General features: G+C 43.7%; 2 protein-coding genes across 2 annotated transcripts; both read right to left on the bottom strand.

Annotated features, from left to right (window-relative positions):
• Positions 1-222: 222 nt before the first annotated feature.
• On the bottom strand, positions 223-9,763 carry ARPC3 (actin related protein 2/3 complex subunit 3). Its single transcript, XM_029922636.1, has 7 exons — positions 9,606-9,763; positions 7,620-7,719; positions 4,725-4,801; positions 2,637-2,705; positions 1,446-1,572; positions 1,014-1,108; positions 223-539 (listed from the first exon to the last, which is right to left on the bottom strand). The coding sequence occupies exons 1-7, from the start codon at positions 9,609-9,611 to the stop codon at positions 477-479; spliced, it is 537 nt and encodes a 178-aa protein (XP_029778496.1). The 5' UTR covers positions 9,612-9,763; the 3' UTR covers positions 223-476.
• Positions 9,764-13,120: 3,357 nt separating this feature from the next.
• Positions 13,121-25,938, bottom strand: GPN3 (GPN-loop GTPase 3). Its single transcript, XM_029922587.1, has 8 exons — positions 25,708-25,938; positions 22,720-22,828; positions 17,524-17,691; positions 16,213-16,337; positions 15,220-15,335; positions 15,001-15,097; positions 14,322-14,450; positions 13,121-13,768 (listed from the first exon to the last, which is right to left on the bottom strand). The coding sequence occupies exons 1-8, from the start codon at positions 25,753-25,755 to the stop codon at positions 13,706-13,708; spliced, it is 855 nt and encodes a 284-aa protein (XP_029778447.1). The 5' UTR covers positions 25,756-25,938; the 3' UTR covers positions 13,121-13,705.
• Positions 25,939-26,069: the final 131 nt, after the last annotated feature.

The following is a 26,069-nucleotide window of genomic DNA, read 5'->3' as shown; positions in this document are numbered from 1 at the left end:
GAGACACAGAATCCGAAGCGGCTCTAGGCTCTGAGCTGTCAGCACAGAGACTGATGAGGGCCTCGAACCCACAAACTGTGAGATCATGACCTGAGCTGAAGTTGGACGCTTAACCGTCTGAGCCACCCAGGCATGTCATGAATTGTACACTTTAAAAGAGTGAATGTGATCTCAAAAGATTTTTAAGTGAATGTCAAATATAAGCAATAAAGTTTTTTGACATGGAATGTTAGAAATTTCTTTATTGTTTCCTCTTCTTCTTAAGCACCAGCTTAATAATGCAGAAAATTTCAAATCACCCTTCGACAACCCATTCTTCCCCCAACCACCCGAATTCTTGATAAAGAGCTCTTCAAGTGAAGACATGCTCTCTTCTCTCTTCTGTATAAAACTTTATCAAATAAAGGCAAAGAACTGTGTACATCTTGCTGTAAAAGGCTGCCCATGGCTGCGGGAAGTGTCTGCCCAGGCTCCTTTTACTGTCCAGGTCCTGAGAGACTCTTGTTCATGAACTGTCTCTTCACAAAGCAAGTCCACCACTAACAAGAGGGGATAAAACAGAATGGGTAGTAGTTGTCACATCACCATGCAAGTTCAAGCTAAGGTCAGAATGTTAATTTATGTAATAACAAAATGTCATCTTGGCCTGGCATCTCTTACGTTATAACCTTCTTGAAAACACATGTAAGAAATGTTTTTTGACTCACAAAGCAGTCAAAACTATGACAAAAAAATGTAATACGTTCAAGGTATCTCACACAGAAAATCTGCCCTATGGGTTTACAATGCCCTAACATAAAGAACACACAACCGAAAATGCTGATCATATGCAGTTCATTGTTCAGTGCGACTCACCGAAACCCTACTATGTACTAGGCACATACTCAAAGTTGAGCAACACTGCAGGGCAGAGACTAAAGTATTCTTGCAGTGGAAGACCTTAGTTTATTTAATGGTAGCTACATGAGAAAAGGTTATTGATCAGCTAAATAGGTAAAAGAAGGGGGTCTTACCTTGCTAGGTTTATCATTCTGAGGGTCAAAAACTTTCTCACAAAGTCTCAGTCCGGTCTCTTGTCTCAGCTGCTGCAAGTAGGCCCTCATCACCTCTAAAACAAGAGAGAACAATAAGAACAGTAAGAAAAATCCTGAGCATGGATCCCCAATTGTGCTGGTTGCTGCTCTGGACAGTGACCTTGGCGATACATTTCTACACATTCAGACACGATAAGAAATAGAAATGGTTTGTAACCATTTTGGTTCAAAAGATTCTCTACGTTATACTTGTTGCCAAGAAGCTTTTGTGAGAGTGACCGGTAAGAGGGGATCTGCACTAATGATTCGCTCTCAGCCCGTACGCCAATCAAGAGAAGGAACAGAGTGGGTAAGAAGCTAAAGGGAGAAAATCTTGTGCCACAGAGAGGGAGGTGGGAGCCCTGGTCTTACCATCTTCCTGTTTGTTTGCAGGTTTGGCATAAATTGCATTAAGTGGAAAACCAGGCTCTCCAGGAATGGGGAAATTGGTGATTCCCAGGGTATACATTTCTTTCTCACCTTGGCTTTTGGAATTGCACTTAAAAAAAAGAGAGAGAAAAGAAAGAAAAAATTATACACACACATATTGTACAGAGAAAATGACAGTAATGTCCAATCTGTAAGTTTTTAGTCTAAGTAGACGCGGCTGGGATTACTAGTGTTTTTGGGTGCCCTTGGGCTCCTTCGCAGAATACTATTTTAAATGACGAAAATACACAAAATTACAAAAGAAACCGTTTATAGTCAAACACAGTACTTACAATATAAAAAAGCCAAATTTATGACCTACTCATCCATGCACTTCTTTACTGATGCACTACATGACAAGATCCAGGCAGGGGGCCTAATAACTAAAATTTGAAGTAGTAATGAGTGAAAATAAAATTTCAAAACATCTTCAACTCTGAATGTAATAGGAAAATGCTGCGATTTCTACTGAAGAAAAAGTCACAGGTATGGCATAGGCTACTGTGGGTTGTTGCCTATGTTAATAATTATAGTAAATGCTAAATTTCAGTTACAAGTTAGTGAAAAGAAAGACAGCATCTTTTTCCCATTCAAGTCTAGCAACCAATGAATTACATACCCTTGGACCTCAGGTTAACAACCTCTGAGCCAAGAGTTTAAAAGAAAGATTTCTGGGGCGCCTGGGTGGCTCAGTCAGTTAAGCGTCTGGCTTCGGCTCAGGTCATGACCTCAGGATTCGTGGGTTCGAGTCCCACATCAGTCTCTGTGCTGACAGCAACTCAGCCTGGAGCCTGCTGCAGATTCTGTATCTCCCTCTCTCTCTGACCCTCTCCTGCTCACGCTGTCTCTCTCTGTCTCTCAAAAATAAACAAAAAGCATAAAAATAAATTAAAGAAAGATTTCTGTCTTGGGAAGACACACACAAGGCCTTAAAAACACCACACCCTTATCTTCTCATTAGTCAATTAAATTATAGGTTTAGAATCCACACTCAGAGTTTCCTCGTAGGTCCGGGCTCTAAGCCAGAGAAAGCACGTCTACTTGTCCGTAAAGTCTCCACAAGCTCAGAGGGTTACGCAGGTGAACATGTTAGTGCTGTGCTTTCCTGATAGACAATCATCCACGTTTAATTACCTTTTGGAGTTTCTTCAGACACTCAGAAATGTAAAGAGTTATATATATCAAGGTTCTATCAGCTTCATTCTGCAGGGGTGGGGTGGCGGGGTGGGGGGGGAAACACAGAAGTTAAAAACAGTCCTCATGAAAATATAACAATCATGAGCAATAAAATTCAAGCTTTGTCTTTTGAGCATCAACCGAAGACTACAAGTAGAGTTCCTAAAGCATCAAAAGTTCCATTCTCCAAATGCAGTCGCCTCCGGCCACCTGTCTGTCCACTCCTGGGGAGGGAGCTGCCTGTCGCCATCCTGAGCTGTGTGGCTGTCACTGTCACCTCCAGTGCCCTCACCTCTGCATCCCCCTTGCCTCTCAGTCCCTGGAAGTTGTGCCAACAGCACCTTCCTCCGTGTAGAAGAATTACTAGAGCTGCCTGGAAAATGTGAGGAGGACCATATGGTCAGCGACCTTTTAAAGTTCTTTCAGTTCAGGATTTCTGCCAAGAACAAAACCCTTCATGGCTTTAACGGAGGAAGCAGCTATTTCATGTGCATCTCCTTTTTTTTTTTTTTTAATGTTTATACATTTTTGAGAGAGAGAGAGAGAAAGAGAGAGAGAGCATGAGCAGGGGAGGGGCAGAGAGAGAGAGGGAGACACAGAATTTGAAGCAGCTCCAGGCTCTGAGCTGTCAGCACAGAGCCTGACACAGGCTCATGACCTGAGCCGAAGTCGGACGCTTAACCTACTGAGCCACCCAGGCGCCCCTTCATGTGTGTCTTGTTCTTAAAGAGCTCAATGAGCCTACCTCTTGATCTCACCAAAAGGCAAATGTGAAGATTGGATGTTGAGCAAATGTGGCACATACTTCAGGTCAAATTGCCACAGATCTACAGTCTTAAAAACAACAACAACCCCAAAACCTATACATGTCCTTATTTTTAAGATCATATGACACTGAGGAGAAATGAAATGTGGCAAAATCACATTTATTTACACCTATCACACACATAACACTTAGACCATGCATTAAATACAGAAAACACTGAGTATCACAGGACTACAAGTTAGACTACAATTTGTAGAACAAGAACCTACAAAGATTTTCACACCTTGATTCTGAAAGGTCAAAGTCTGGCAAGGAGAGGTTGAAGTTCCGTATTCTAGAATATTATCAAGAAAAGTTGTTGACGGGGTGCCTGGGTGGCTTAGTTGGTTAAGCAGCTGACTTCAGCTCGGGTCATGATCTCACAGTTTGTAGGTACGAGCCCCGCGTCAGGCTCTGTGCTGACAGCTCAGAGCCTGGAGCCTGCTTTGGATTCTCTGTCTCCCTCTCTCTGACCAACCCCCGCTCACACTCTGTATCTCTCTCTCTCAAAAATAAATAAATGTTTAAAAAAGAAAGAAAAGTGCTGACATTCCTGTAACTTGCTCATAGGAGGAACTCAGAAAAGTTCTTTTTATTTTTTTCCACCTCTCCCTCTCCTTTTCTGCCACCCTCCTTCTCCCTTCCTCTTGACCTCATTCCTCACAAGAACTAAGGGCACTCACTAAGTGTAGTTGAGGAAAGGGCCAGAAGCACTGAAGTTTCTTTATTTCTCCATTTTAGGTGCAGGACACAGAAGTATACAAAAATATCATATCGTGTAGGATTTTTAGTTTTGGACTGACACACAGTAGGAGCTTTACCAATACTGATAATAAATAAAAATGTCTAGATCATGGGTTGGCAGACGTCCTCTGTGAAGAACCAGAAAGCTCAGGTTTTGTGGGCCAGTCTTTGTCACACCTATATGACCCAGCTGCTGTGGCGTGAAAGCAGCCATAGAAAATATATTAAAAGATGTGTGTGACTGTGTTCCAATACAATGTTATTTGTAATAAGAGGCGGCAGGCCAGATTCGGCCCTCAGGCTGTAGTTTGCTGACCCATGGTACAGACTTTGGAGGAAAAATGAGAAACTAATGTTGACATGGGGTCTAATATTAGGCACTATTCTGGTTTTTAAAGTCATACAATCTCATTCAGTTTTATTTATTCCTCAGAACCCTGAATGCCAGGTAGATTATCCCCATCACAAAATTAAATATTAAAAGCTTTGTACTTTACCTTAATCTCATAGTTTTTGAAGAAAACATTGGCCTTGAAATAATAGATGGCTTCATCCACAATATCCGTATCTTTTGCTAAGCAGGACACAAGGGAAGGAAGGCAGAGAATATTAGCTAAATACAAAAATAATACTTAAAAAAAAAACCCAGCACAATGGTCAAAAGTCTTGGAGGGGAGGGGTGCTTGGGTGGCTCCGTCAGTTAAGTGTCCGACATTGGCTCAGATCATGATTTCATGGTTCCTAAGTTCAAACCCGCATTAGGCTCGGCACTGACAGTGCAGAACCTACTTGGGATTCTCTCTCTCTCCTCTCTCTGCCCCTCCCCCACTCACTTACACATACTCCCTCCCAAAACAAACTTAAAAATGGAGTTGAATAAAATCAAATGAGGCTACTGAGACCAGAGGTCTTTAGAAACAATTTCTAGGAAAATAAGTACATATATGGTTTATCTATTTATTTTTTTAAAAAGCTTGCTATTTTTAAAAAGTTTATTACAGAGAGAGAGGGGGAGAGAGAAGCTCAAGGAGCCCCCCTACTGTCAGCACAGAGCCCGATGTGGGGCTTGACCCCAAGAGCTGGACGCCTAACGGATGAGCCACCCAGGCACCCCCATGGTTTATTCTTAGAGTGTTGTTTTTATAAAAAATGCACTCATTAGAAACAAATCAATCAACACAGAAAAATATTTTACTGTCACCCTAAATCTCACTACCTAGAAATAACTACTATTAACATTTGGTGAACATCATTCCAGACATTTCTCAATGCATTTATAAAAATAGACTTGAGACACAGACTAACTTTGATAAAATGCTATTTAAAACTAAGAAGTATGCAATGTAATTTGATTTGAATTTACATCCTGCAGTTTCAGGGAGGGAATCTCAACTGTCATTTAGGAATATACTAGGCTCAAGTATACATCTTTCTATGATACTAGGACTTAAAAAATATACTTGTACAAAGTGTTTTAGGTGTTTAGAGACTGAGAAAAGCCAGAAATACGTTGTGACAAAGACAGATCTCTTTATACAATTTCTTTGGCAGTTTTTTGCTTTTCTTTTCCTTATTTTAAAAAGGTCAAAATCCCAGGGTCTTGATATCCGGCAGCTGGCTGCAGAAATGCACAGACCGTTTTTTCCCCCAGAGACAGTTATTTATATTTCTTGTCCGTCACTGCTACAGCTCCCACACAGCAGAAACGCAAGGCGATCCTGAAGGCTGAGCACTCTGTGATGCAGCTGACTTTAACGCTGCTTGGGCCCCTGCTAAAGAATTTCAAAAGAATTCGAACTCTAGACTCTCTGTTCTCCCAATCTGCAGAAAAGGAAACCTCCTCAGAAGATGCAGTATTGTTCACGAAACCAGCTAGTTCTCCTAAATGTAAAACTGTGGGGGGTGGGTTATAAGATACAGAACTTAGAAGTGTGTCTCCCACAAAAAAGTGTTCAAAAGGTATCTGTCAAATGTAAAAAAGATTTTTTGGTTCTGAGAGAGAGAGAGAGCAAGCAAGCAAGTGGCCAAGGAGGGGCAGAGGGAGAGAAAGAAAGAATTTTAAGTAGGCTCTACCCTCAGTGAGGAGCCCAACTTGGGGTTCAATCCCATGGCCCCAGATCACAACCTGAGCCTAAATGAAGAGTCGGTCGCTCAATGGACTGAGCCACCCAGGGGCCCCATAAATAAATTAATTTGATTAATACTACCTATTATTTAGCTCAGAGCACAAGTTAGTACTCCTTCCTAATTCCTGTTTAAATTAATCTGTCTCCTGAGGAGGTGTCACAGGTCACTTCCTATCTACAGAAACCATGAAGATCTGGTTTCTTGGGGCCCCCTTCTCCCTTAAGGGCCCATGAAATGTTGCAAAGCTGGTAATTAATTAGAAACACTCCATCCCTGGCCAATTGCATCTTCTAATCTATTATCTTCTTTCTTTGCACTGTAATTCTTTTCCTTTATACTATTTTTCTCCTTTTTGGTCCCCCCAGCCCCGCATCTGCTCCTTTTTCTTCATCTCAGAATCAAGTAAAAACTATGGCGGCTCACCCAATTTATACTGAGTTTACTGAGCTTTCCACTGTTGTTAAAAACAAAATTAAGAAGAGATCGAGTCAAATAGTCTGGCAGAGGAATGGAGGTGGGGTCAGTACGAGACTGACATTGAAAACCAGGGTGTCAGAAACCTAACATGGAAACCAGTGCAGACGCTTTCCGGGTGCAGGGAAGCCATGTCTAACACAATACAAATCACACTGTTGGCAGAACATCTTAGAATGTGTCAGAAGAGTCTAAAAAGAATGGGGCTTTCTAAACAGCAAGACGTGGTTCAAAAAAAAAAAGAGACAGTGAGTACCAAGAAAGAAAGCAAAGATCTAAAATTCAGAAAGGCAAGAGAAAGAATGCGTAATGTTATACAGGACACGTCAGATTTAAGATCGAAGTACAGCTGGAAATGAAGATACTGAAGAATGAATAAAGGAAATAGAATCAGGTGGGGGAAAGGGTTAAAATGTTTTGTTTGTTTGTTTTCCCAGCCATAAGACAGAGAAAGGGTGGGGACATGGTTTTCTACGGAAATAGCTGTATTAGATCACTTTGTAAGAACTGACAGGGGGATGACAGAACAGTGTCCAGAAGCACATTTCCTCTCCCCGCTCAACAAAATATTCTGTAGAACTCAGCAACAACAATACACCTTCTTACTAGATGCAACATATACTCATGATCTTCAAAGGCCTGGAATGCAATATCCACCAAGCATGGAGAAAATACAAGAGCCATCTGAGACCGAGGACTGAGCGAAGACTTTGCCTGACTTGATAACGTCTCAGGAATGCTAGATGTTTCCTACTAAAATCTGAAAATAATGGAAAGAAGTTTTGACTTACTCTCTCTAGGGGCGGGTCCTTTGAACTGACTTCTGATAGGCAACAGTGCCATGTTTCCAATGAGTTTGGTGTCAGGGTCCATGAGAGAAGAGTGGTAAGCCTGTCGTGGCAAGCCAGGTAAGAATACGGAAACAGAAAGAACAAACGTCAGCGAGGCACACAAGGAACATTTCCCCAAAGGAAAAAAGAGTAACCCACCCGAGACTAACTAGGGGAGGGGGAAAAAGGGATGGCAGCAGTGATGTGCTGGAGCTGGCTCCTACTGGCTCATGAAAACGGGACGTTAAATTCTGAGGAATTTTGACAAATTTTGAAGGAAGCTGGTTGTTAAACACAGCTGTTACTAAAAATCAAATTATATACATTTGCAATTAAACGCATTATATTAAAAACATAGGTAATAAGTACTCAGAATTACTTCCTATTACTTCCTGTTTTTAAAAATTTCACTATAGACTATGATCCTAAGGTTGTCTATAACTTTTCTATCTTTGTGGTAGAAATACTATGTAATATGTGCCACTGTGCATCTTCCAAGTTCATGTTCAGAGACATCACATTTGTAACTGGTCAGAGTATTTATGCTACAGAGATAGGCAAACATTATATAAAATCAGGGGTACACCCTCCCTCCCCATGCTACTGTTAAACCGGAACCCAAACACTGGCTTTTCGTTCTGCCACTTCCTGGTTATATGTTTGACCAAGACATCACTTTTCTTTTCTTAGCCTATTTCCAAATTTATAAAATGAAGAGTTATCCACTGCCTTCAGTAGGTGTGGGTTAAAGGAGGAGGAGAAACCACATTTATGAAAGCAATTTGTATGCTGATTCCTAGTTCTGCCTTTTACCAGATGTCTGGCTTTCAGTAACACAAGAATGGCCCCATTCACATATTCATTCATTCACCGAATGATAACCAAACACCTTCTATGCGCAAGGCATGGTGATAAAATGGTAGGCAAGGCCAGTAGATCTCTGTCCTGGAAGAGCTTTCAACCTAAGGTTGGCAGATATTAAATAAACAATCACAGGGAAGTCCAGGAATGAGCACAGGACTTTAAAGTCTGAGCTTAAAATCTGGCTTACCATCAGTACACAACCTTGGGTAAGTTACTTAACTTCTCTGGGCCTCAATTTTCTCCTCTGCAAAATGGGTTTGTCTCCCCATTAGACTGTAACCGAGTGTAGGGGTTTGTTGGACTTATTCACAGCTGTTAACAGTACCTGGCAAGCAGTAGGTGCTCAGTGATTTTTTTTTGTTGTTGTTAGTAATCACATTATTGAACCTCCTTTTCCTCATCCGCAAAATGGAGACCATGATGACGATAAATTTGCCCCACAAGACTGGCTGTCAGCAATGAAGGACAAAGGGCCTGCTATCAATTTTACTCCTGCTCTGATGCACACGAAAATAGAAACATTTGGTAACCAGGAGCCGACCTTGCGTCTGCGTTGGCGGCCCTACACCCAGAAGCTAACCGTGGCCACCACTGCCGGGGGCGACAGAGGAGGAATCCAGGAAGTGGGGTCTGACAGTGACAAGCAGCGGGAGGGACCCGCCCCCGGGGGCTGAAGAGGAAGTGGGCCTGCGGGGGGCTAAAAAAAGAAAAGCCGGACCCTAGACTTGAGTATTAAAAAATAAAAAGCACAGCCCTTGGCTTCTCAGCTCTAGGAAATTTTGGTGATTCTGCCGGAGTCCGGGGATACGGGAAGAACGAGAAAAGGGGTCGGCACGAGCGAAAGAGGGGAGAGGGGCCGAGGCAGCCTCCTCTGCACGCTCAGTGTCTCTGGCCCGCTCTGCCGCGGCCCCGTCCCCCCTGGCCGACCCAAGCCTACGACAGGCCCCCTCTCCTCGCTTCTCCGCTTCCCAGGGCCCGCTTCCTCTCCGCCCTCCTCGGCTCGCTTCTCTCAGCTCATGCACGACTTCCCGCCGCTCTCCCCAGTTCTTGCCATCTCCCCACACCGCGACTTCGCTCCCTTACCGGCATCTTGGAGGCGCCCGGTTTCAAGCTAGACCAGGAGACTGGGGTTAGAGCGCTACGCTTCCGGTCCGGCGTCCCGGGCGGGGTAGGCGGAAGTGAGCCGGAAGGGGAGGGTGAAGGGAGGACGCAGCACTTCCGGTCTTGCAGTCTCTGCTTTGGCGGCTGAGGCTGCGCTGGGAGGAAGGGACACCAGAGGGCACCCGAGCACTAGTGACGCGCATTGCGTAAAGTGTAGGCGAAATGGAGCTGGTTCTTGGGTTACAGAATCCTAAGGCTCACTCATCTCAAAACTTTTGTTTTTCCTCAAATATTATATTTTCGGTGAAGCATTCCCTGGATCACAGTATTTTAATTTTTAAAAAATGTTTATTTTCCAGAGAGAGAGAGAGCACAAGCGGGGGAGGGACAGAGCGAGAGGAGGACGGAGGATCCGAATTGGCTCTGCGCTGACAGCAGCGGGCCCCATGGTGGGGCTGGAACTCAGGAATTCCGCGAGATCATGACCTGAGAGATCATAACCTGAGCTGAAGTCAGATGCTCAACTGACTGAGCACAAGGGTCACACTATTTAAAATTCAACCCCAATCCACTCCCGTGTCATCCTTATTTCTCTTTTATCTACAGTTATGATTCTTTTATTATTTAGCTTACTTTTGGTATTTATTTCCCCGTCCTTGTGAATGTCAAAAAGGCAGGGATTTTGTCCATTTCATACACTATCATATCCCCTGTGCCTGTAATAGCGATGTACATGATAAGCATCACTAAATATTTGATGAGTGTATGAATGAACCCAACTGGTTCTAACAATGGGGAAAAGAGAGCACTCAGAGAGGGATTTATGCATTTCCTGACTCCAATTTTTCTTGTGTAAAAACTGCAAAAACGGACTCCGGGTTTGAATCCTAGCTCCAACATTTACTATCAGTATAATTTTGGGCAAGTTAATTAACTTCTCTATGCCTGTTTCCTCACCCGAACTGGAGATAATATACTTATCTCATTGTTTTGTGAAGATGAAATGAATTACATGTAAAGTATGTAGAACTTAAATGCCTGGAACATACTAAAAGCTCAGAAGTTTTTTTTTTACCTGTTACTAGGAAGCACCTCATGTGTTAGTTTGCAAACTGGCCCTTGTATACAGAAACCAAGAAGACTGAAGAGGAAGGCCAATCCAGATATACTGGTGGTAGTTCTAATTGAAGGAACTTACTTGAAAGGGTTATCTTTGGCAAGAGTAGATGTCCCCACTTACCTGCCAGAGTAAGTCTATACAGAGGCCATAATTGGGTTCAGTCACATCCAGATGGGCTCAGCACCTTATTCTCTGAAGACTTTGTCCTTAGAACATCTCCCACAGTGAGCAGTGTAAGGGATGAGGAACCTCAGAGAGCCTGGGTCTGCTTCAGGGTCAACCAGTGGTCACACCCTCTTGATTATCTTCTCCCACATCACCTTAAGGGCCAAGTTCATTGCTGCCTCAGGCTATTTCTGCCAGTCCCTCAGACTGGAATACTCTCCCATGTTCCCACAAATGATTCCTTATTCAGGTTTCTGGCCAAATAGCACCCTTTAGGAGCTTTCATTGACAATGAGCTCAAAGTAGCCTCTTAGTCACTCTCCTGTTCATTACTGTTTTCATTCCTTCCCATTCCTTATCAAGGTTTCCTGGTTTATGGTCTCAAGGGCCCAGCATGTTAACTCCATGAGAGTGAGGCCTTGTCTGGTCTGAGTGCTCCCATTTATCCCCAGTGCCTGGAACCCACCAGTAAATTTTTACACAGAATCATGGGAGGCTCTCCATCAAGATAATGAAATCCTTGAGGACTGGAATGGACATGCTCATCTTTGAAACCCATGTCTAGAGGGGAAGGAAATTCAATTTGTTCCTTCACTTCTTGTCCAGAGGCACATACCAGATTCCAGAAGCTAAGCCAGGGAAAAATAGTTCAGGGAGCAACGAGGGCAAATGAAGTTGCCTTTCCTTTCTTCCATGGCGATAAAATTCCTAAGAATTCACAACCTTGGGAGATCAGCGTGTTTTCACCCTTTCATACTCAGGGCCACAAGGAGAGTCCCCAGGCAGGACAGCATATTCCCATGATGCCCATTCATGTTCTCTCTTGATTGCCTCCCCCATGACAAGAGCTCCCACCAATGACCATGATGCAAATGCCTGCCTTGTACCTGTAGCCTAAGCCCCCAGCCAAGTTACCGCTGAAAGCTACAGCTTCTCACAGTTTGCACGTCTTTAGTTAAAATGGATCAAATGTGACGCTACAGGAGTATTCCCCGCTATCTACGCCCAAGAATGATTACAATTCAACTGGAGCTGTGGGTTAAAGGGCTTACTTTGTATTGCTAGAAGATCTGGACCAAAATGACCAGTGAAACCTGGGCCCATTATCAGGATTATATGAAAGTGAAAGAAATCATGTTTCTTTTTTACCTTTAAAAAAAGTTTATTTTGAGAGGAAGCGCACATGTAAGAGAGAGCAGGGGAAGGGCAGAAGAAGACAGACAGAATCCCATGCAGGCTTTATGCGGTCAGCACAGAGCCCAACATGGGTTCTAACTCACGACTGTGACATCATGACCTGAGCCAAAATCAAGAGTTGGACACTTAACCAACTGGGCCACCCAAGCACCCCAAGACTATATAAGGTTATTTCTTAGCACACGGTCTGGCAGAACTCCATGGGTGTTTGCAGGGCCCAGCGCACAGCAGATTCTAGAGAAGTATCTGTTGATTGACTAGCCATTCTCCATGCTCTCACACCCAATCCCACTGAACTTAAAAACACTGAAAATAAACAATTTGACCAATGTGCACATTAGTTAAAAATAAAAAATTATTTCTTTAGCATTTTTGTTTGCATGTTATTCTGGGAAAGTATACATTTTTAAATGCTAAGAGACTAAAAACTGCACTTTTGGGGTGCCTGGGTGGCTCAGTTGGTTGTGTCTGACTCGGTTTCAGCTCAGGTCATGATCTCGCGGTTCATGAGTTTGAGCTCTGCATCAGTCTCTGCACTGACAGTATGGAGCCCGCTTGGGATTCTTTCTCTCCCCTCTTTCTCTGCTCCTACCCTGCTTGCTCTCTCTCAAATAAATTAATAAGCTAATAAATAAAGGAAAAACTGCATTTTAAAAGAAATCATTGACTATGTTTTGATGACTGGGCAAATTTACTCATTTAAATATTTGCCCTGGTTTAGTATTTCTTTCTTTCTTTCTTTCTTTTTTTATGAGAGAGAGAGAGAGAGAGAATGAGTGACAGAGAGCGCACATGTGAGTTGGGGAGGGGTAAAGGGGGAGAGAGAGAATCTCAAGCAGGTTCCATGCTTAGTATGGAGCCTGATGCCTGATGTGGAGCTCGAGCCCACGACCCTGGGATCCTGACTTTTTTTTATCTTGAAATCTAAAGTTGGATGCTCAACTGACTGAGGCACCCAGGTGCCTCTGGCTGAGTATTCCAAATTCTGACTGGAAAACAAGAGTGTAACAAAAGGTTAGTGCTATTTTCTATTTTTTATTTCTATACATACATATATATTTTAAAAGTTACTGTTCATTTTTTATTTACACAATTTTCAATGTAGGAAACATTGATGTAGGATACATTTTCAATGTAGGAAAACTCAGAGATATAGATAAGCAATGGTCTTAACTATATCCTTCTAGATTTTTTGCCTTTCGACACCCATACATCTATTTTGTTACACTAATTCCTGCCTCTCCAAAAAAACAACCCTTCAAAAATGACAAAAATCCAACAGTAGAAATAAAGGTAGACTGGGTCCTAAGTGCACCACAGGTGCTCATTCATACAATATACAAGTCTATGTGCATTCATTTAAATTTCAACGTTTGAAATCTGAAGTGATGCTGTTAAAATGATACTACAAGATCCTCCTGCAACACCAGCCATTGACGACTAACTAGAACTTGAGTCAGGCATGCTGCTGCTAAAGAGCCAAGTATTACTTTGTTCATTAAAATAAGCAGCTTTCCAGCACTGCATCCTTCGAAGAGAACCATGTCTTGCTGGCTCAGCCACAGTGCTTCACATATATGGTTACCACCTAGAAAATTCTTCATTCATTCTGGTGTCCTTGAAAATACTCATCAAACATAGAAGACGACTCCTCTTCATGTTCCTGACACACAGAACGAAACAGAAAATATTCATTTCCCCTAAGTTAGACCTACTATGTGCTTATGTATTTCTCAGCTAATGCTCTACCAGGAGATAGTGCCCAAATGCATTTTAGGTGTCTTTTACAGTGACGAAAGGCATGAGTGATAGAATTTTTCCAGCTAGGTGGTAAACTAAAGTGCTTATATCTCCTTGGAAGCATTTCTTACTTGAGTTCACACCAGCTGACTCTCAGCTGAGATAGTGGCCTATGAGAACTACCACCAGGCTTCCCAGTGATGTGTAAGGGCAGCCTAAGTTCAACTGGATTTCATCTCCTCTTTGCACTTGCCCCCAAGCCCTGAGGACAAAGAAACTTAATAATACTGTAGCCTCAGTAACAGGGAGTAGAACTGAGACCACTTGTTGAGCCCAGATGTCAATTTCAGAGGTCTCCCAGAAAAGCCCAAGTCACCCCTGCTGCCTAAGACAAAATTTAAGGAGTTGCTGGGAAAATGCAAGAGGCCACCGAGTGCTGGCAAACATGGACACCAAAACTCAATAATCAAAATTACCTTTGGTTCTTTGAATTCTAAGTCCTCTCCATACTGAATGGCAAAATCAATATGCTGTAACACAATGTTCATGCTTTCTTCGTCTGACTGATCGTAGGGTAAAAATCGAACCATGCTGTAGTCATCAATCTGTAAGTTGGGAATTTCAGAAAGGGTCATTCTGAAGCTGTACAAGACATAATTTCCAACTTTTATTTTAGTTTATTACCATTTATGCTTCTGATTTAAAACATCTGCGTGTGGAAGGAGGGGGGAGGAGGAAGAGACACAGAACAGCAGCAAATCATCATTGATTTTTCTGGCCTCTGACCTCCCAGATACTCATTAACTTACTACTTAACTAGACACTGACTGTTTCATAGGTATTTATCTGAATTCAACAAGCACCAGGGATTTCAAAAGGGTACAGACAGTTCTGAAGTCCCCAGAAAGCTTATCAGCTACTGCCAATAGAGGGGCGCCTGGGTGGCTCAGTTGGCTAAGCATCTGACTCTTGATTTCAGCTCAGGTCATGATCTCACAGTTTGTCAGTTCGAGCCCTCCTTTGAGTTCTCTGCTGTCAGCACAGAGCCAGCTTCAAATCTTCTGTAACCCCCATCTCCCATCCCTCCCCCACTGTCTCTCTCCTCTCTCTCAAAATAAACTTAAAAAAATTTTTTTTTAAACTTGAATAGCTTACCAGTCCACATATAGCTTTAGTCAATTTTTTGAATTTTTTGCTTCTTAAGTCACTTGCAGAATCATCTAATAAAGAATACATATCTGGATCTAGAAACCTTCAAAGGAGAGAAAAATGACTCAAAAATAAAAGAATAAATCAGGAAACTAGTTTTATAGACTGACAGAACTTCACATCTCTGCAATTAAGATCTGATGGTAATGGAAGAAGTGAACTCACTTTTCAATTTCCTTTTTAGCTTTCTTGCTCAGCAGATCCATTTTTGTCATGACGTTAACTTGTGGAATTTCTAGAGAGATCATGGCACTCAGGGCTGCCAAGATGCCAGAGATGAACTGAAGGAGGAAACAGAAAAGGGAAGATGAATTAATTGTTGCCAACAAAATTTGCTGATTTCCACATAAAAGAGAGGCTTTTGCTCCTCACTGGAACAAAACTGGTCTAAGTTAAAGAAATGCTAATCCTAAAGAAAAGACAGTCCACTAATCAGATGGTTGACATTGGTTTCCAAAGGTGAGAATAAAGAGGGAAGAGGTAGATTTAATTTACACTAATTGTGGGGGCCCTGGCTGGCTTGGTCAGCTGAGCATGCAACTCTTGATCTTGGGGCTTAAGTTCAAGCCCCACATGGGTGTAGGAATTACTTAAATATAAAGTCTTAAAAAATTTACAGTGATTACAAACCTCAATTTAGATGTTATCTTAACCCCTTTTCACTGAATATTCCTTAAGAGCAATTAATGGGAAATACAGTTCATAAACTAGACAAAATGCCCTCAGAGAATTAAAAATAGACCTACAAACAATGCATTTGCCTCGTTTTTCTTGGTAAATAGTTCCCCCAAATCCATATCATATTTTGACTTAAAAATACATAATTATAATAACTGATAAGGGATAGTAACTAATTCTGGAATGAAGTTTTGAAATGTCCAGAATCACACAGTGGTTAAAGAAGACAGTCATCTGCTTATACTCATGACTAAAAAATCAACATGACTGATCTAAACCCTGAGGGGCGCCTGGGTGGCTCAGTCGGTTAAGTGTCCAACTTCGGCTCAGGTCATGATCTCTCGGTTTTTGACTTCGAGCCCCACGTCGGGCTCTGCGTTGACAGCTCAGGGCCTGGAGCCTGCTTCAGATTCTGCGTCTGCCCCTCCCATGCTCATCTCTCAAAGTAAATAAACGTAAAAAAAAAAAAAAAAAGTAAACCTTGAACGACTCCACCATGAACTGAGAGTCAACGAGAAAAACTCCACAGACTCGGAACTCCCACTGTTCCAGCTGCTGGACCAGTTGTTTCATCACAGGCAGGTGCGTATACAGCTCAATCTGACCTACGTGAAGAATGAGAATGAGACCAGTATAAACAGGAAATACGTGAACTCATTAAATTACACAAAAAACAATTTCCCAAAGGATGGTTAAAGAAGGGAATCAAAAGCAAGTGCCATAAAGGTGTGTTGTGTGGGAATGTTCCTCAAGCTGTATGCTTGGATATATGCACTTTTCTGTGGGCTCAATTAAAAGCAATGGAAAATAAAGTGAGGGCACAAATGATCACAGCTAGGTTAGACTCAAGTCTAAAAATCACGATTTTGGGGCACCTGGGTGGTTTAGTCTGTTAATCGCCTGACTCTTGATTTTGGCTTAGGTCATGATCTAATGGTTTGTGAGATTGAGCCCCATGTCAGGAGCCTGCTTGGGATTCTCTCTCTGCCTCTCCCCTGCTCATGCTCTCTCTCTCTCTCAAAACTAACCAACCAAACAAATAAATATTTTAAAAAATAGGTGGCTCAGTCAGTTAAGCACCTGATTTTGGACTCAGGTTATGATCTCACTGTTCATGGGTTTGAGCCTCATATTGGGCTCTGTGCTGACAGCTTTGGATCTTCTGTCCCCCCGCCTGCCCCTCTCCAGGTCTCTCTCTCTCTTTCAAAATAAATAAATAAATATTAAAAGTAAAATAAAATAAAATTCACAATTTGGCTTAAGAAGTTGTGTGTGAGTATCTGTCCCCTACCAACCTCACCTCATGACATTTCCCAGGGTTTCAGTGCTCCAGCCCCACAGGCCTTTCAGGGCTCCGAACCCACCCCTCTTTCCTGTCACAAGGCTTCTGGCATGCTGTGCCCCCCACCTGGACCCTGGTTTCCCTCACCTTCACCCCACGGCCCAGCTTACAGGCCACTTGATCAGAAGCCTCCTAATCTTGCTATGTGATGGGCTGTGCTACTCCTGCGGAGAACCTATCAAAACTGAATATTAAATAGTAATGTGGGTTATTTTGTTCATTCTATTTAGCACTTCCACTTGACTGAGGGTTCCGTGAGGGCAAAGGCCATGGCTTCCTGGCTCTGTATGGTATTCCCAGAATTCAAAGTAAACTAGAGTTGATGAATAAGAGCTTTGTACTTCATTGCGGTATGGCTTAGAGCTACCAAGGCTCAGTCCACTTTTTCTCACTGAGGGTAGAGCCAGCAAAACCTCAAGGAAAAGGTCACGTTCAAACTGCAGACTTACCTGGACAGTCAAAAAGGATATAGTCGTCCTCTACGTGGCCAAGACAGTTCTCTAGCCAGTCAAAATTATTGGCAAAGTATTCCATGCAAAATACCAATCCTCCATTGGGACCAAACCGCAGAGAGTCATCCTCCATGACATCATCCACCTCGATCAGTTCCCGAATGTCTGCACAAGATAGAAGGGCCCATCCAAAAATTGTTATCCGTACTAGTGAGAGGTAATAATTATATAATAACTCATATATGTGAAACTATTTCTGTACATGATTATTCACAGTAGCAGTGTTCGTGGGAACTAATTAAATAAGTTACTGTAGAACCAAATAATGGAATCCTATGTAGCCATAAAAGGGAGAAGCACTTTAAGTATGGGTATGATAAAATCGCCCAGGTATACGTAAACAAATTAAAAAAATTTTTTTAATGTTTATTTATTATTAAGAGACAGAGAGACAGAGTGCGAAGAACAGGGGAGGGACAGAAAGAGAAGGAGACACAGAATCTGAAGCTGTCAGCACAGAGCCCGACGTGGGGCTCAAACCCACAAACTGCGAGATAATGACCTGAGCCGAAGACGGCCACTTAACCGACTGAGCCACCAGGCTCCCCCTAAACAAAAATTTTTTAATGTTTATTTTACTTTTGGTAAAGAGAGAGACAGAGTGCAAGGAGGGGCAGAGACAGAGAGAGAGAGAGAGAGAGAGAGGGAGAGAGAGAGAGAGAGAGGGCGGGAGGGAGGGAGGGAGGGAGACACAGAATCTGAAGCAGGCTCTAGGCTCCCTGCCTGTCAGCACAGGGCTCCAACTCACAGACTGCAAGACCATGACCTAAGCCGAAATCAGACACTTAACCAACAGAGCCACCCAGGAGCCCCTTCCAGCTATAGTTTTAAGTTAAAAGTGCAAGGCGCAGAACTCTGTAAAAATGCCATCATATGTGTTAACAACAACAACAAAAGACAAAAATGACTCTCTATGGAAAAACATCCTACAAACTGGCAACACTGGATGCCTCCAGGTAGGGAGCTGATTACTGAGACACAGGGCTGGGAGGGAGGCATTTTCCTGTATAATTACTCTTTGTACCTTTTGCATTTTGAACCATGTAAGTACATACTACCTATTCTAAAACAAGTAAAACCAAACCAAACCAAGAAAACCAATTACTGTTTCTTAACATGATGACCTCAGGAAGTTACTTAACCTCTCTGTACCTCACCTTCCTTATTTATAAAATGGGGGACAAATCATATATCCTGGGATAGAAGGATGAAGACTCCATGGAATAATGTAGCTAAATCACTGAAGCAGGAACTTAAAAATTCTGGTATATGCATAGTTCTCCTCTACGACTAATTTTGGAAATCTATTATTTATAACTTTCTACCATAAGTTTTTTATGTTTGTGTTCAAATTTACAATCTCTGGGGGCGCCTGGGTGGCTAAGTTGGTTAAGCACCTGACTTTGCTCAGGTCATGATCTCGAGGTCTGTGAATGTGAGCCAGTCAGGCTCTGTGTGGACAGTTCAGAGCCTGAAGCCTGTTTGGATTCTGTGTCTCCCTCTCTTTCTCTGCCCCTCCCTTGCTCATATTCTGTCTGTCTCTCTCTCTCTCAGAATGAAACATTAAAAAAACAACCCCCATAATCTCTGTTCACAGAGAAATGCCTCATTCATAGCCATGTTTATATGGATAATATCTTCCTCCGCACTTCCTCTCCCCCTATCCATGAGATAAACATCTAACCCAAGTTGGGACAATAAAATAAGTCTCTAAAGATGACTCAAGGAGTGCCTGGGTGGCTCTGTCAGTTAAGCATTCGACTTTCATGATCTCACAGTTTGAGGGTTGCTCTCTATGCTGACAGCTCAGAGCCGGGAGCCTGCTCTCTCTCTGACCCTCTCCCACTCGTGCTCTCTCTGTGTCTCTCAAAAACAGATGTTAAATTTTTTTTTTAATTAAAAAATAAATAAAAGGATGACTCAGGGACACAAGTCAGTCACTAGGACACCTGGACCAGAAAGTGATGTGAACCTGAAGTTGGAGGCACTTTGCTGGGCCACCTGAAGCTGAGAAAACAGGTCTGTAAGAATGAGAAAAAAGCGGGGTGCCTGGGTGGCTCATTCGGTTAAGCATCTGGCTTTGGCTCAGATCATGATCTCACGGTTCGTGGGTTCGAGCCCCGTGTTGGGCTCTGTGCTGACGGCTAGCTCAGAGCCTGGAGCCTGCTTCAGATTCTGTGTCTCCCTCTCTATCTGCCCCTCCCCTGCTCGGTGCTGCCTCTCTCTGTCTCTCAAAAATAAATAAAAAACATTAAAAATTAAAAAAAAAAAGGAATGCCTGATGTAGAGGAAAAAAAAAGAATGAGGAAAAAAGCAGAGAAAGACAGAAAGCCGGCTTTAGTTTCTGTTAGTTTTTGTGTTTTGAGTTCTAGTCTCTCATAAAGCCTTGCTCTTGGGTTTTGCAAGAGATTCCCTCATTTCTTCTAAATAATCTTCCTTTTACATAAGTTGCCTTGTGCAACGAAACAATCCCAAAGCAATGCAATAACTTTTTCTCAAGAAGATGATTCCTTCATGCCTCCTTCTCTTGATTCAACCTGCCACCCCACCACCCCACTTCATACCCATTTCCAGCCACTCTGACATCCCGGTGGCACACAAGTCATTAATAGAAATCAGAAATCACCCAAGGAACGTTTCCCATTTTCCCACCACCACTATCACATGGTGCCGTCCACCCCGCCTTCCCTCCGCTTACAAGGAGGAAGCACCCCACTCCAGGGACACCTGACAGCTCAGTCGGTGGAGCGTGCAATTCTTGATCTGGGTGTTGTAAGTTTGAGCCCTCTGTTGGGTGTGAGGATTACTTAAAAATAAAATCTTTAAAGAAAAAACAAGCATCCTACTTCTAGTGAAGGTAAAACCCTTCACTTGTTTGGGATTTCCCCTCCCCTTCTCACTCGTGAAGTTATTCCCACTGTCCGGCATTTTCCGTTTCCCCTCTGCTCCTTTTACAGTGAAATGTCCTCATCTCCGAGGTGGCCTCTGGGCCACTCTTCAAACTGCCCCGCTGAAACCGCGAGGCGGTCACCACCACCTCATGTCTGCACACCTGACACCCACTCCTGTCCTCGTCTTACTCAAATTCCCAGCCATCTCGGACGTCACCAAGCACGAGCTCTTTCTTGAAACAGTCTTTCCTTCTGGCTTCTGTGACACCACATTTTTCTGGCGTTCCTACCTCACTGACCCCCTCCTCCACCAGACTGCTGAAGATCAGACAACTGCAAGGCTTGGTCCTGGGTCCCCTTCTCTCACCATACTGCTTCCCGAGTCGATCTCATCCAGGCCTGGAGCTTCAGGTTCTGTGTATATGCTGCAGATTCAGCACTTTATATCTCCAGGCCAGACCTCGTCCCGGAGTCCCAGACTATGATATCCAGTTGGTTCCTTGATGCTGCCTCTTACATACGTCAGACCTCTCAAGCAAAGAGATCAACCCCAAACCTAAAGAGACTTGTGTTTCTTCCTGGTAAACGGTATCATACACTCTCTTCAGCAATTCAGGCCACTCAAGTCAGAAACCTAAAGTCACCCTTGATGATTCCTGCCTTTCTTACACCCTTCTGGTTCACTCTCCCAAAGAAGGCCAATTCCACTTGCAGAGTAGACACCGAAGGCATCTGCGCCATGGCCACACTAGTCCAAGCCACCTACACATCTTCAAGAGCCATACTGCTAGCCCCTGCTTCTACTCTTGACCCTTAGCATCTCTGTTTTTCATCAGAGAGCCAGTATCTTTAAATATGTATATTGGGGCACATGGGTGGCTCAGTCAGTTAAGCATCCGACTCTTGATTTTGGCTCGGGTCATGACCTCACAGCTCAGGAGTTCAAGCCCCTCTTTGGGTTCTGTCCTGTGTGGAGCCTGGTTGGGATTCTCTCTCTCTGCCCCCCTCCCCACTTGTACTTGCTCTCTCTCTCTCAAAATTAATAAACCTAAGAAAAAAAAAGATGAATGTATTTCTTAAAAAAAAAAATCAGGTATCAATCCTCTCCCCTGCTTTAAATGCTCCAATAGCATTCCACCGCTGACAGGTACTATAGATTGTGTCCCCTCGAAATTCCCACGGTGAACACCTAATGCTCAAGGTGATACTATTAGGAGGTGGAGCCTTTGGGAGGCAATTGGGTCATGAGGGTGGTGTCTCATGAGTGGGATTAGTGCTCTAATAAAAGAGGCCCCAGAGAGGCCCCTCGTCCCCTTCCATAATGTGAGGACACAATGGGAAGTCAGGAGTCTACCACCTGGAAGAGGACCTTCACCAGGACCCGACTCTGCTGGCACCCTGCTCTTGGACTTCCATTGTTGGTAAGCTGCCCGGCCTGTGAGGTTTTGTCAAGGCAGCCCAAACGGACTAACAGGGATAAAATCCAAACTTCTCATGTCCTACTGGCACCTACCCACCCCTTTGTTTCACTCACTAAGTTCCAGCTTATTGACATATTTGCTTTTTCTGGAACATACCAACCCTTCCTGTCTCTAGGCTATTTATTGCCCTGACGTTCCCTCATCTTGGAAGGCCTCTCCCCCGCTTGGTGAGCAAGACTATTGTCATCAGGTCTGGGCCCAAATCTCCCTCCCTGAGACTTCTCCCCGACTACCTTTCTTAAAGCATCTTCCCCACTTAATCCCACTCACCAGCCTATTTGTAACCCTTATGACAATCTGTTTGTCATTTTGCTAATTTCCCCGCTAAAAGATCCAGGAAGGCAAGGATAACATCCATCTTGCTCTCTGCCAGAATGCTGGTGTCTGGCATAAAGCAGGTGTCCAACAGACCTCTGAGTGAACAAATTAAAAGAATTTTAAAACAAAACGGTCAGGCTGCTCACTTATACTATGATCAACATAAACCTGATTCACCACAGCAGGACTAAGCATGAAAGGGACAAAAGGGAAGTGTGATGAGGGGGGGGTCAACTCACTTAACTCTTAAACCAAAGACCAGGAAATGTCACCTATGTCCACGTAAGTGCTTGTCACCGAATGACATTTTGCCTCATGCTATTCACCATAAAACAGGGAAGCAGACCGTAGAAATTACAATTTTCAGCTTTTGTGCCAAGTAGCTCACTTCTCTACCTGCTTATTTTTCCTAAATGAGGGGGCGAGCCCTGCTCAGGACTCACCAGCCATCACGGAGTAGCTGAAGTGTTCTGCTGCAGGATCTAGGTTCACAACTTGAACAGATCGATTGAGGGCTTCACAGTGCTGGACCATGGTGGCACAGTAGGTGCTCTGTAATGTCACAAGGCATGAAGGGTCAAAGCAGCAGGCAGTGCAGTACTCCCCCCTACACCTCCAGAGTGGCACCCCATATCCCTTGGTCAGTATCCACTAAGGGTAAAACTATGCCTTTGTTGACCAAAGAGCTGACTGAAAACAGGAAAAGTACTGGGCTAGGAGTTGGGGACACCAGACTGGGCTGTGGATCCAGACCTGGTTGGGATTTGTGGGTAACTTTAGGAAAACTTTGCCCCTTTGTTTTCTTGTTTCTTCCTTCCTCCTCCCCCCCGTTTTTTAAAGGTTTTATGTTTATTTACTTATTTTTTGATTTGAGAGAGAGAGAGAAAGAGAGAGAACATGCATGCACAAGCAGGGGAGGGGCAAAGAGAAGGAGACTGAATCCCAAGCAGGTTCCACACCATCAGCACAGAGCCCAATGTGGGGATTGAACTCATGAACCGCAAGATCATAACCTGAGCCAAGATCAAGAGTTGAATGCTTGCTTAACCGACTGAGTCACCCAGGTACCCCTTAAGATCTTATATTTTTTTTAACTTTTTAATGTTTTATTTATTTTTGATACAGAGAGAGACAGAGCATGAGAGGGGGAGGGGCAGAGAAAGAAGGAGACAGAACTGGAAGCAGGCTCCAGGCTCTGAGCTAGCTGTCAGCACAGAGCCCGACGCGGGGCTCGAACCCACGATCGTGAGATCTGACCTGAGCCGAAGTCGGAGACTTAACCGACTGAGCCACCCAGGCGCCCAAAGATCTTATTTTTAAATAATTTCTACACCCAACATGGGGCTCGAATTTATAACCCCAAGATCAAGAGTGTGGAATGAAGCAGCTAGGTGCCCTGCCCCTCAGTTTTCTAACCTCTTAATTGGGATGGCCTCTAACAACCACTAAGGCTCCTTGTTGCTCTAACATGCAAAAAGTGGAATTTTAAAAGAAGATTTCTGATCACACCATGCAGCACACACAACGTCTGTGTAACACACAATATCTCTACCAGGGTGATTACGGTGCAAAGATTTAAGTAGGGTGGTCAGGGATGAGGTCCCTGGCGGGGGGCCGAGGGAGGGGGATGTTTGAGCCAAGGGGTGTGACTGTGCTTGCCAAGCCAGGGAAAGAGTAAGTACTTCAAGATGAGAGCACACTGGGGTCAATAAATAGCCTAGAGGTGGGCTATCAGTTTGCAACTTTTGGTTTAGAGAATTCTTTATCCCTCATGTAATCCTTAACACCCTATGTTAAAATCTCTAGGCTACTTTTCTGTCTTTCCTACTCTCTAAGGGCAGGGATGTGTTGGGGCACCTGGGTGACATGGTTGAGTGTCCAACTCCTGATATGGCTCAGGTGGTGATCTCAGGGTTGTGGGATTGAGCCCTGTGTTGGGCTCCAGGCCCAGTGTGGACCCTGCTTGAGATTACCCCCCGCCCCCGACTTGTGTGCTCGCTTTCTAAAGTTTAAAAAAAAAAGAAAGAAAAAGAAAAAAGGAAAGAAAGAAAAAGAAAAGGGCAAGGATGTGTCTTATTCAGCTTTACAAGCCTAGAAACTAGCATGGTACCTGATACATAATTATTTCTAATTGACTGACGTAGTATGTTTGGATATAAACTCTACAAGGGCAGAGGTGTGTGTGTGTGTGTGTATGTGTTTTACTCACTACATCATCCCCAGGGCCCAGAACAGTGCCTAGCACAAAGAATATGCTCAGTGAGTACTTCTGATAGTAGGCATCAAAAATTTGTAGAAAGATACTTGTCTAACATTCAGAAAATTAATCTGGAATATTCTTCTATTATCCTTTCTCCTCAGTGACTTTTCACATACTATTGTCTCTGCCTAACAGGAGGCCCTCCCCATGCATCACAATATAGTTTAACTGACAAGGCATCTATCAGTCTTCCCAAATAGACTAGAGGCTCTGGGTAGGAAAGGGCTATATTACAGTCACAGGTAGATCTCCTGCACCCAGAAGAGGTCAAGCCTTAGAACAATGTCTTTAAGACTGAAGTCAGACTTCCAGGTTCCAGAGCTTTTCACACTCCTGTTATTTGACCAATATCTTCACCATTTCTGTAATATTTGAATGCTCCTCATATCATCCCGCTAATACTTGCTTACAAGAAAAAAATAATACCTCTATTGTAAACAGGAAACCAGGTATATTTATCATAACATGAAGATAATCATAAAATTAAATGTACCTTTAAAGGTCTTTTTGTTCTAGTTAAATACAAAGGTCTCTCAAAAGCTGAGTCTAAGATCTGATCTCTGAAGACAACTGGGGATTAAAGTATTAAATATACAAGCATCAAACCGACAATTACACCTCAATGCAAACAAAGGGAATTGAAAAGGGAGTAACTTTCTCAATATACGATTCAACATTCACCAATGTTAGGTCTATGTACCTCCTAAAAGCGCCTCAAACACCAGAAGTCCATGTCTCAAACCTCTAAGAAACAGTGACCAATGAGACCACACTCGAACCTTCTGTGAGCGAGACAGGGCCGGATTCTGGAGTTACACAAAACTAGATTCGAACTCCAGCCACCACTCACTAGCCGTGTGCTCCTGGGCAAAGAACTTAATTAACCTTTCTGTGTCTCATTTTCTGTAAAATTCCCCATCTGTAAAATGAGAATAAGAAGACTTCTCTCACAGTATCTAAAAGCAGTATCTGGGGCATTAGTATATTATAAACATTAGCAAGCATCGTTCGTTACTCTCCACTTTCAAAACCACAACAAAGAGCGCTGAAGCACAGACTGCAGAGGCGAGCCGCCCAGGGTCTCCAGGGCACGCGCGCGCCGGTGCTGTCGGCAGGACCGGAACCTCCCTGCTTCCCAGGAGCTCAGACTTTTCTCCCGCCAAACGCTCACCTTCCCGCTGCCTGCCGGGCCCATGACGAGCTGCGCATACCGAGGCATACCGGCGCTCGGGGCTCCGGCTGCTGCCGGCGGCACAACACCGCGTTCGACCAGCCGGCTCCCTTCGGCCTTCGCGCGGCGCTCACTGAGTTCCGGGAACACGTCCAGCGAACCAATCGCAATCCCAAATCCTTTTGTGCCTTCTGCTCCGTTACATCCCGGACTACGGAGCGTCCCGCAGGTCAAATCTCGTGTGAAACTTTTCTCTGGAAACTCCGGGGAGGGCGGGAGGGCGGTTTGCGCGTGCGCAGAAGTAGTAGACGCAAATAGGCGGTTGGAAGGCTCGGGACGCCGGGTTGCCTTGGCGATAATGG

Source organism: Suricata suricatta, chromosome 14 (assembly GCF_006229205.1).
Source record: "Suricata suricatta isolate VVHF042 chromosome 14, meerkat_22Aug2017_6uvM2_HiC, whole genome shotgun sequence".
In the NCBI taxonomy this organism is placed as follows: domain Eukaryota; kingdom Metazoa; phylum Chordata; class Mammalia; order Carnivora; family Herpestidae; genus Suricata; species Suricata suricatta.
The sequence above is the reverse complement of the archived record's forward strand: the minus strand, read 5'-3'. Positions and strand labels throughout refer to the sequence as shown.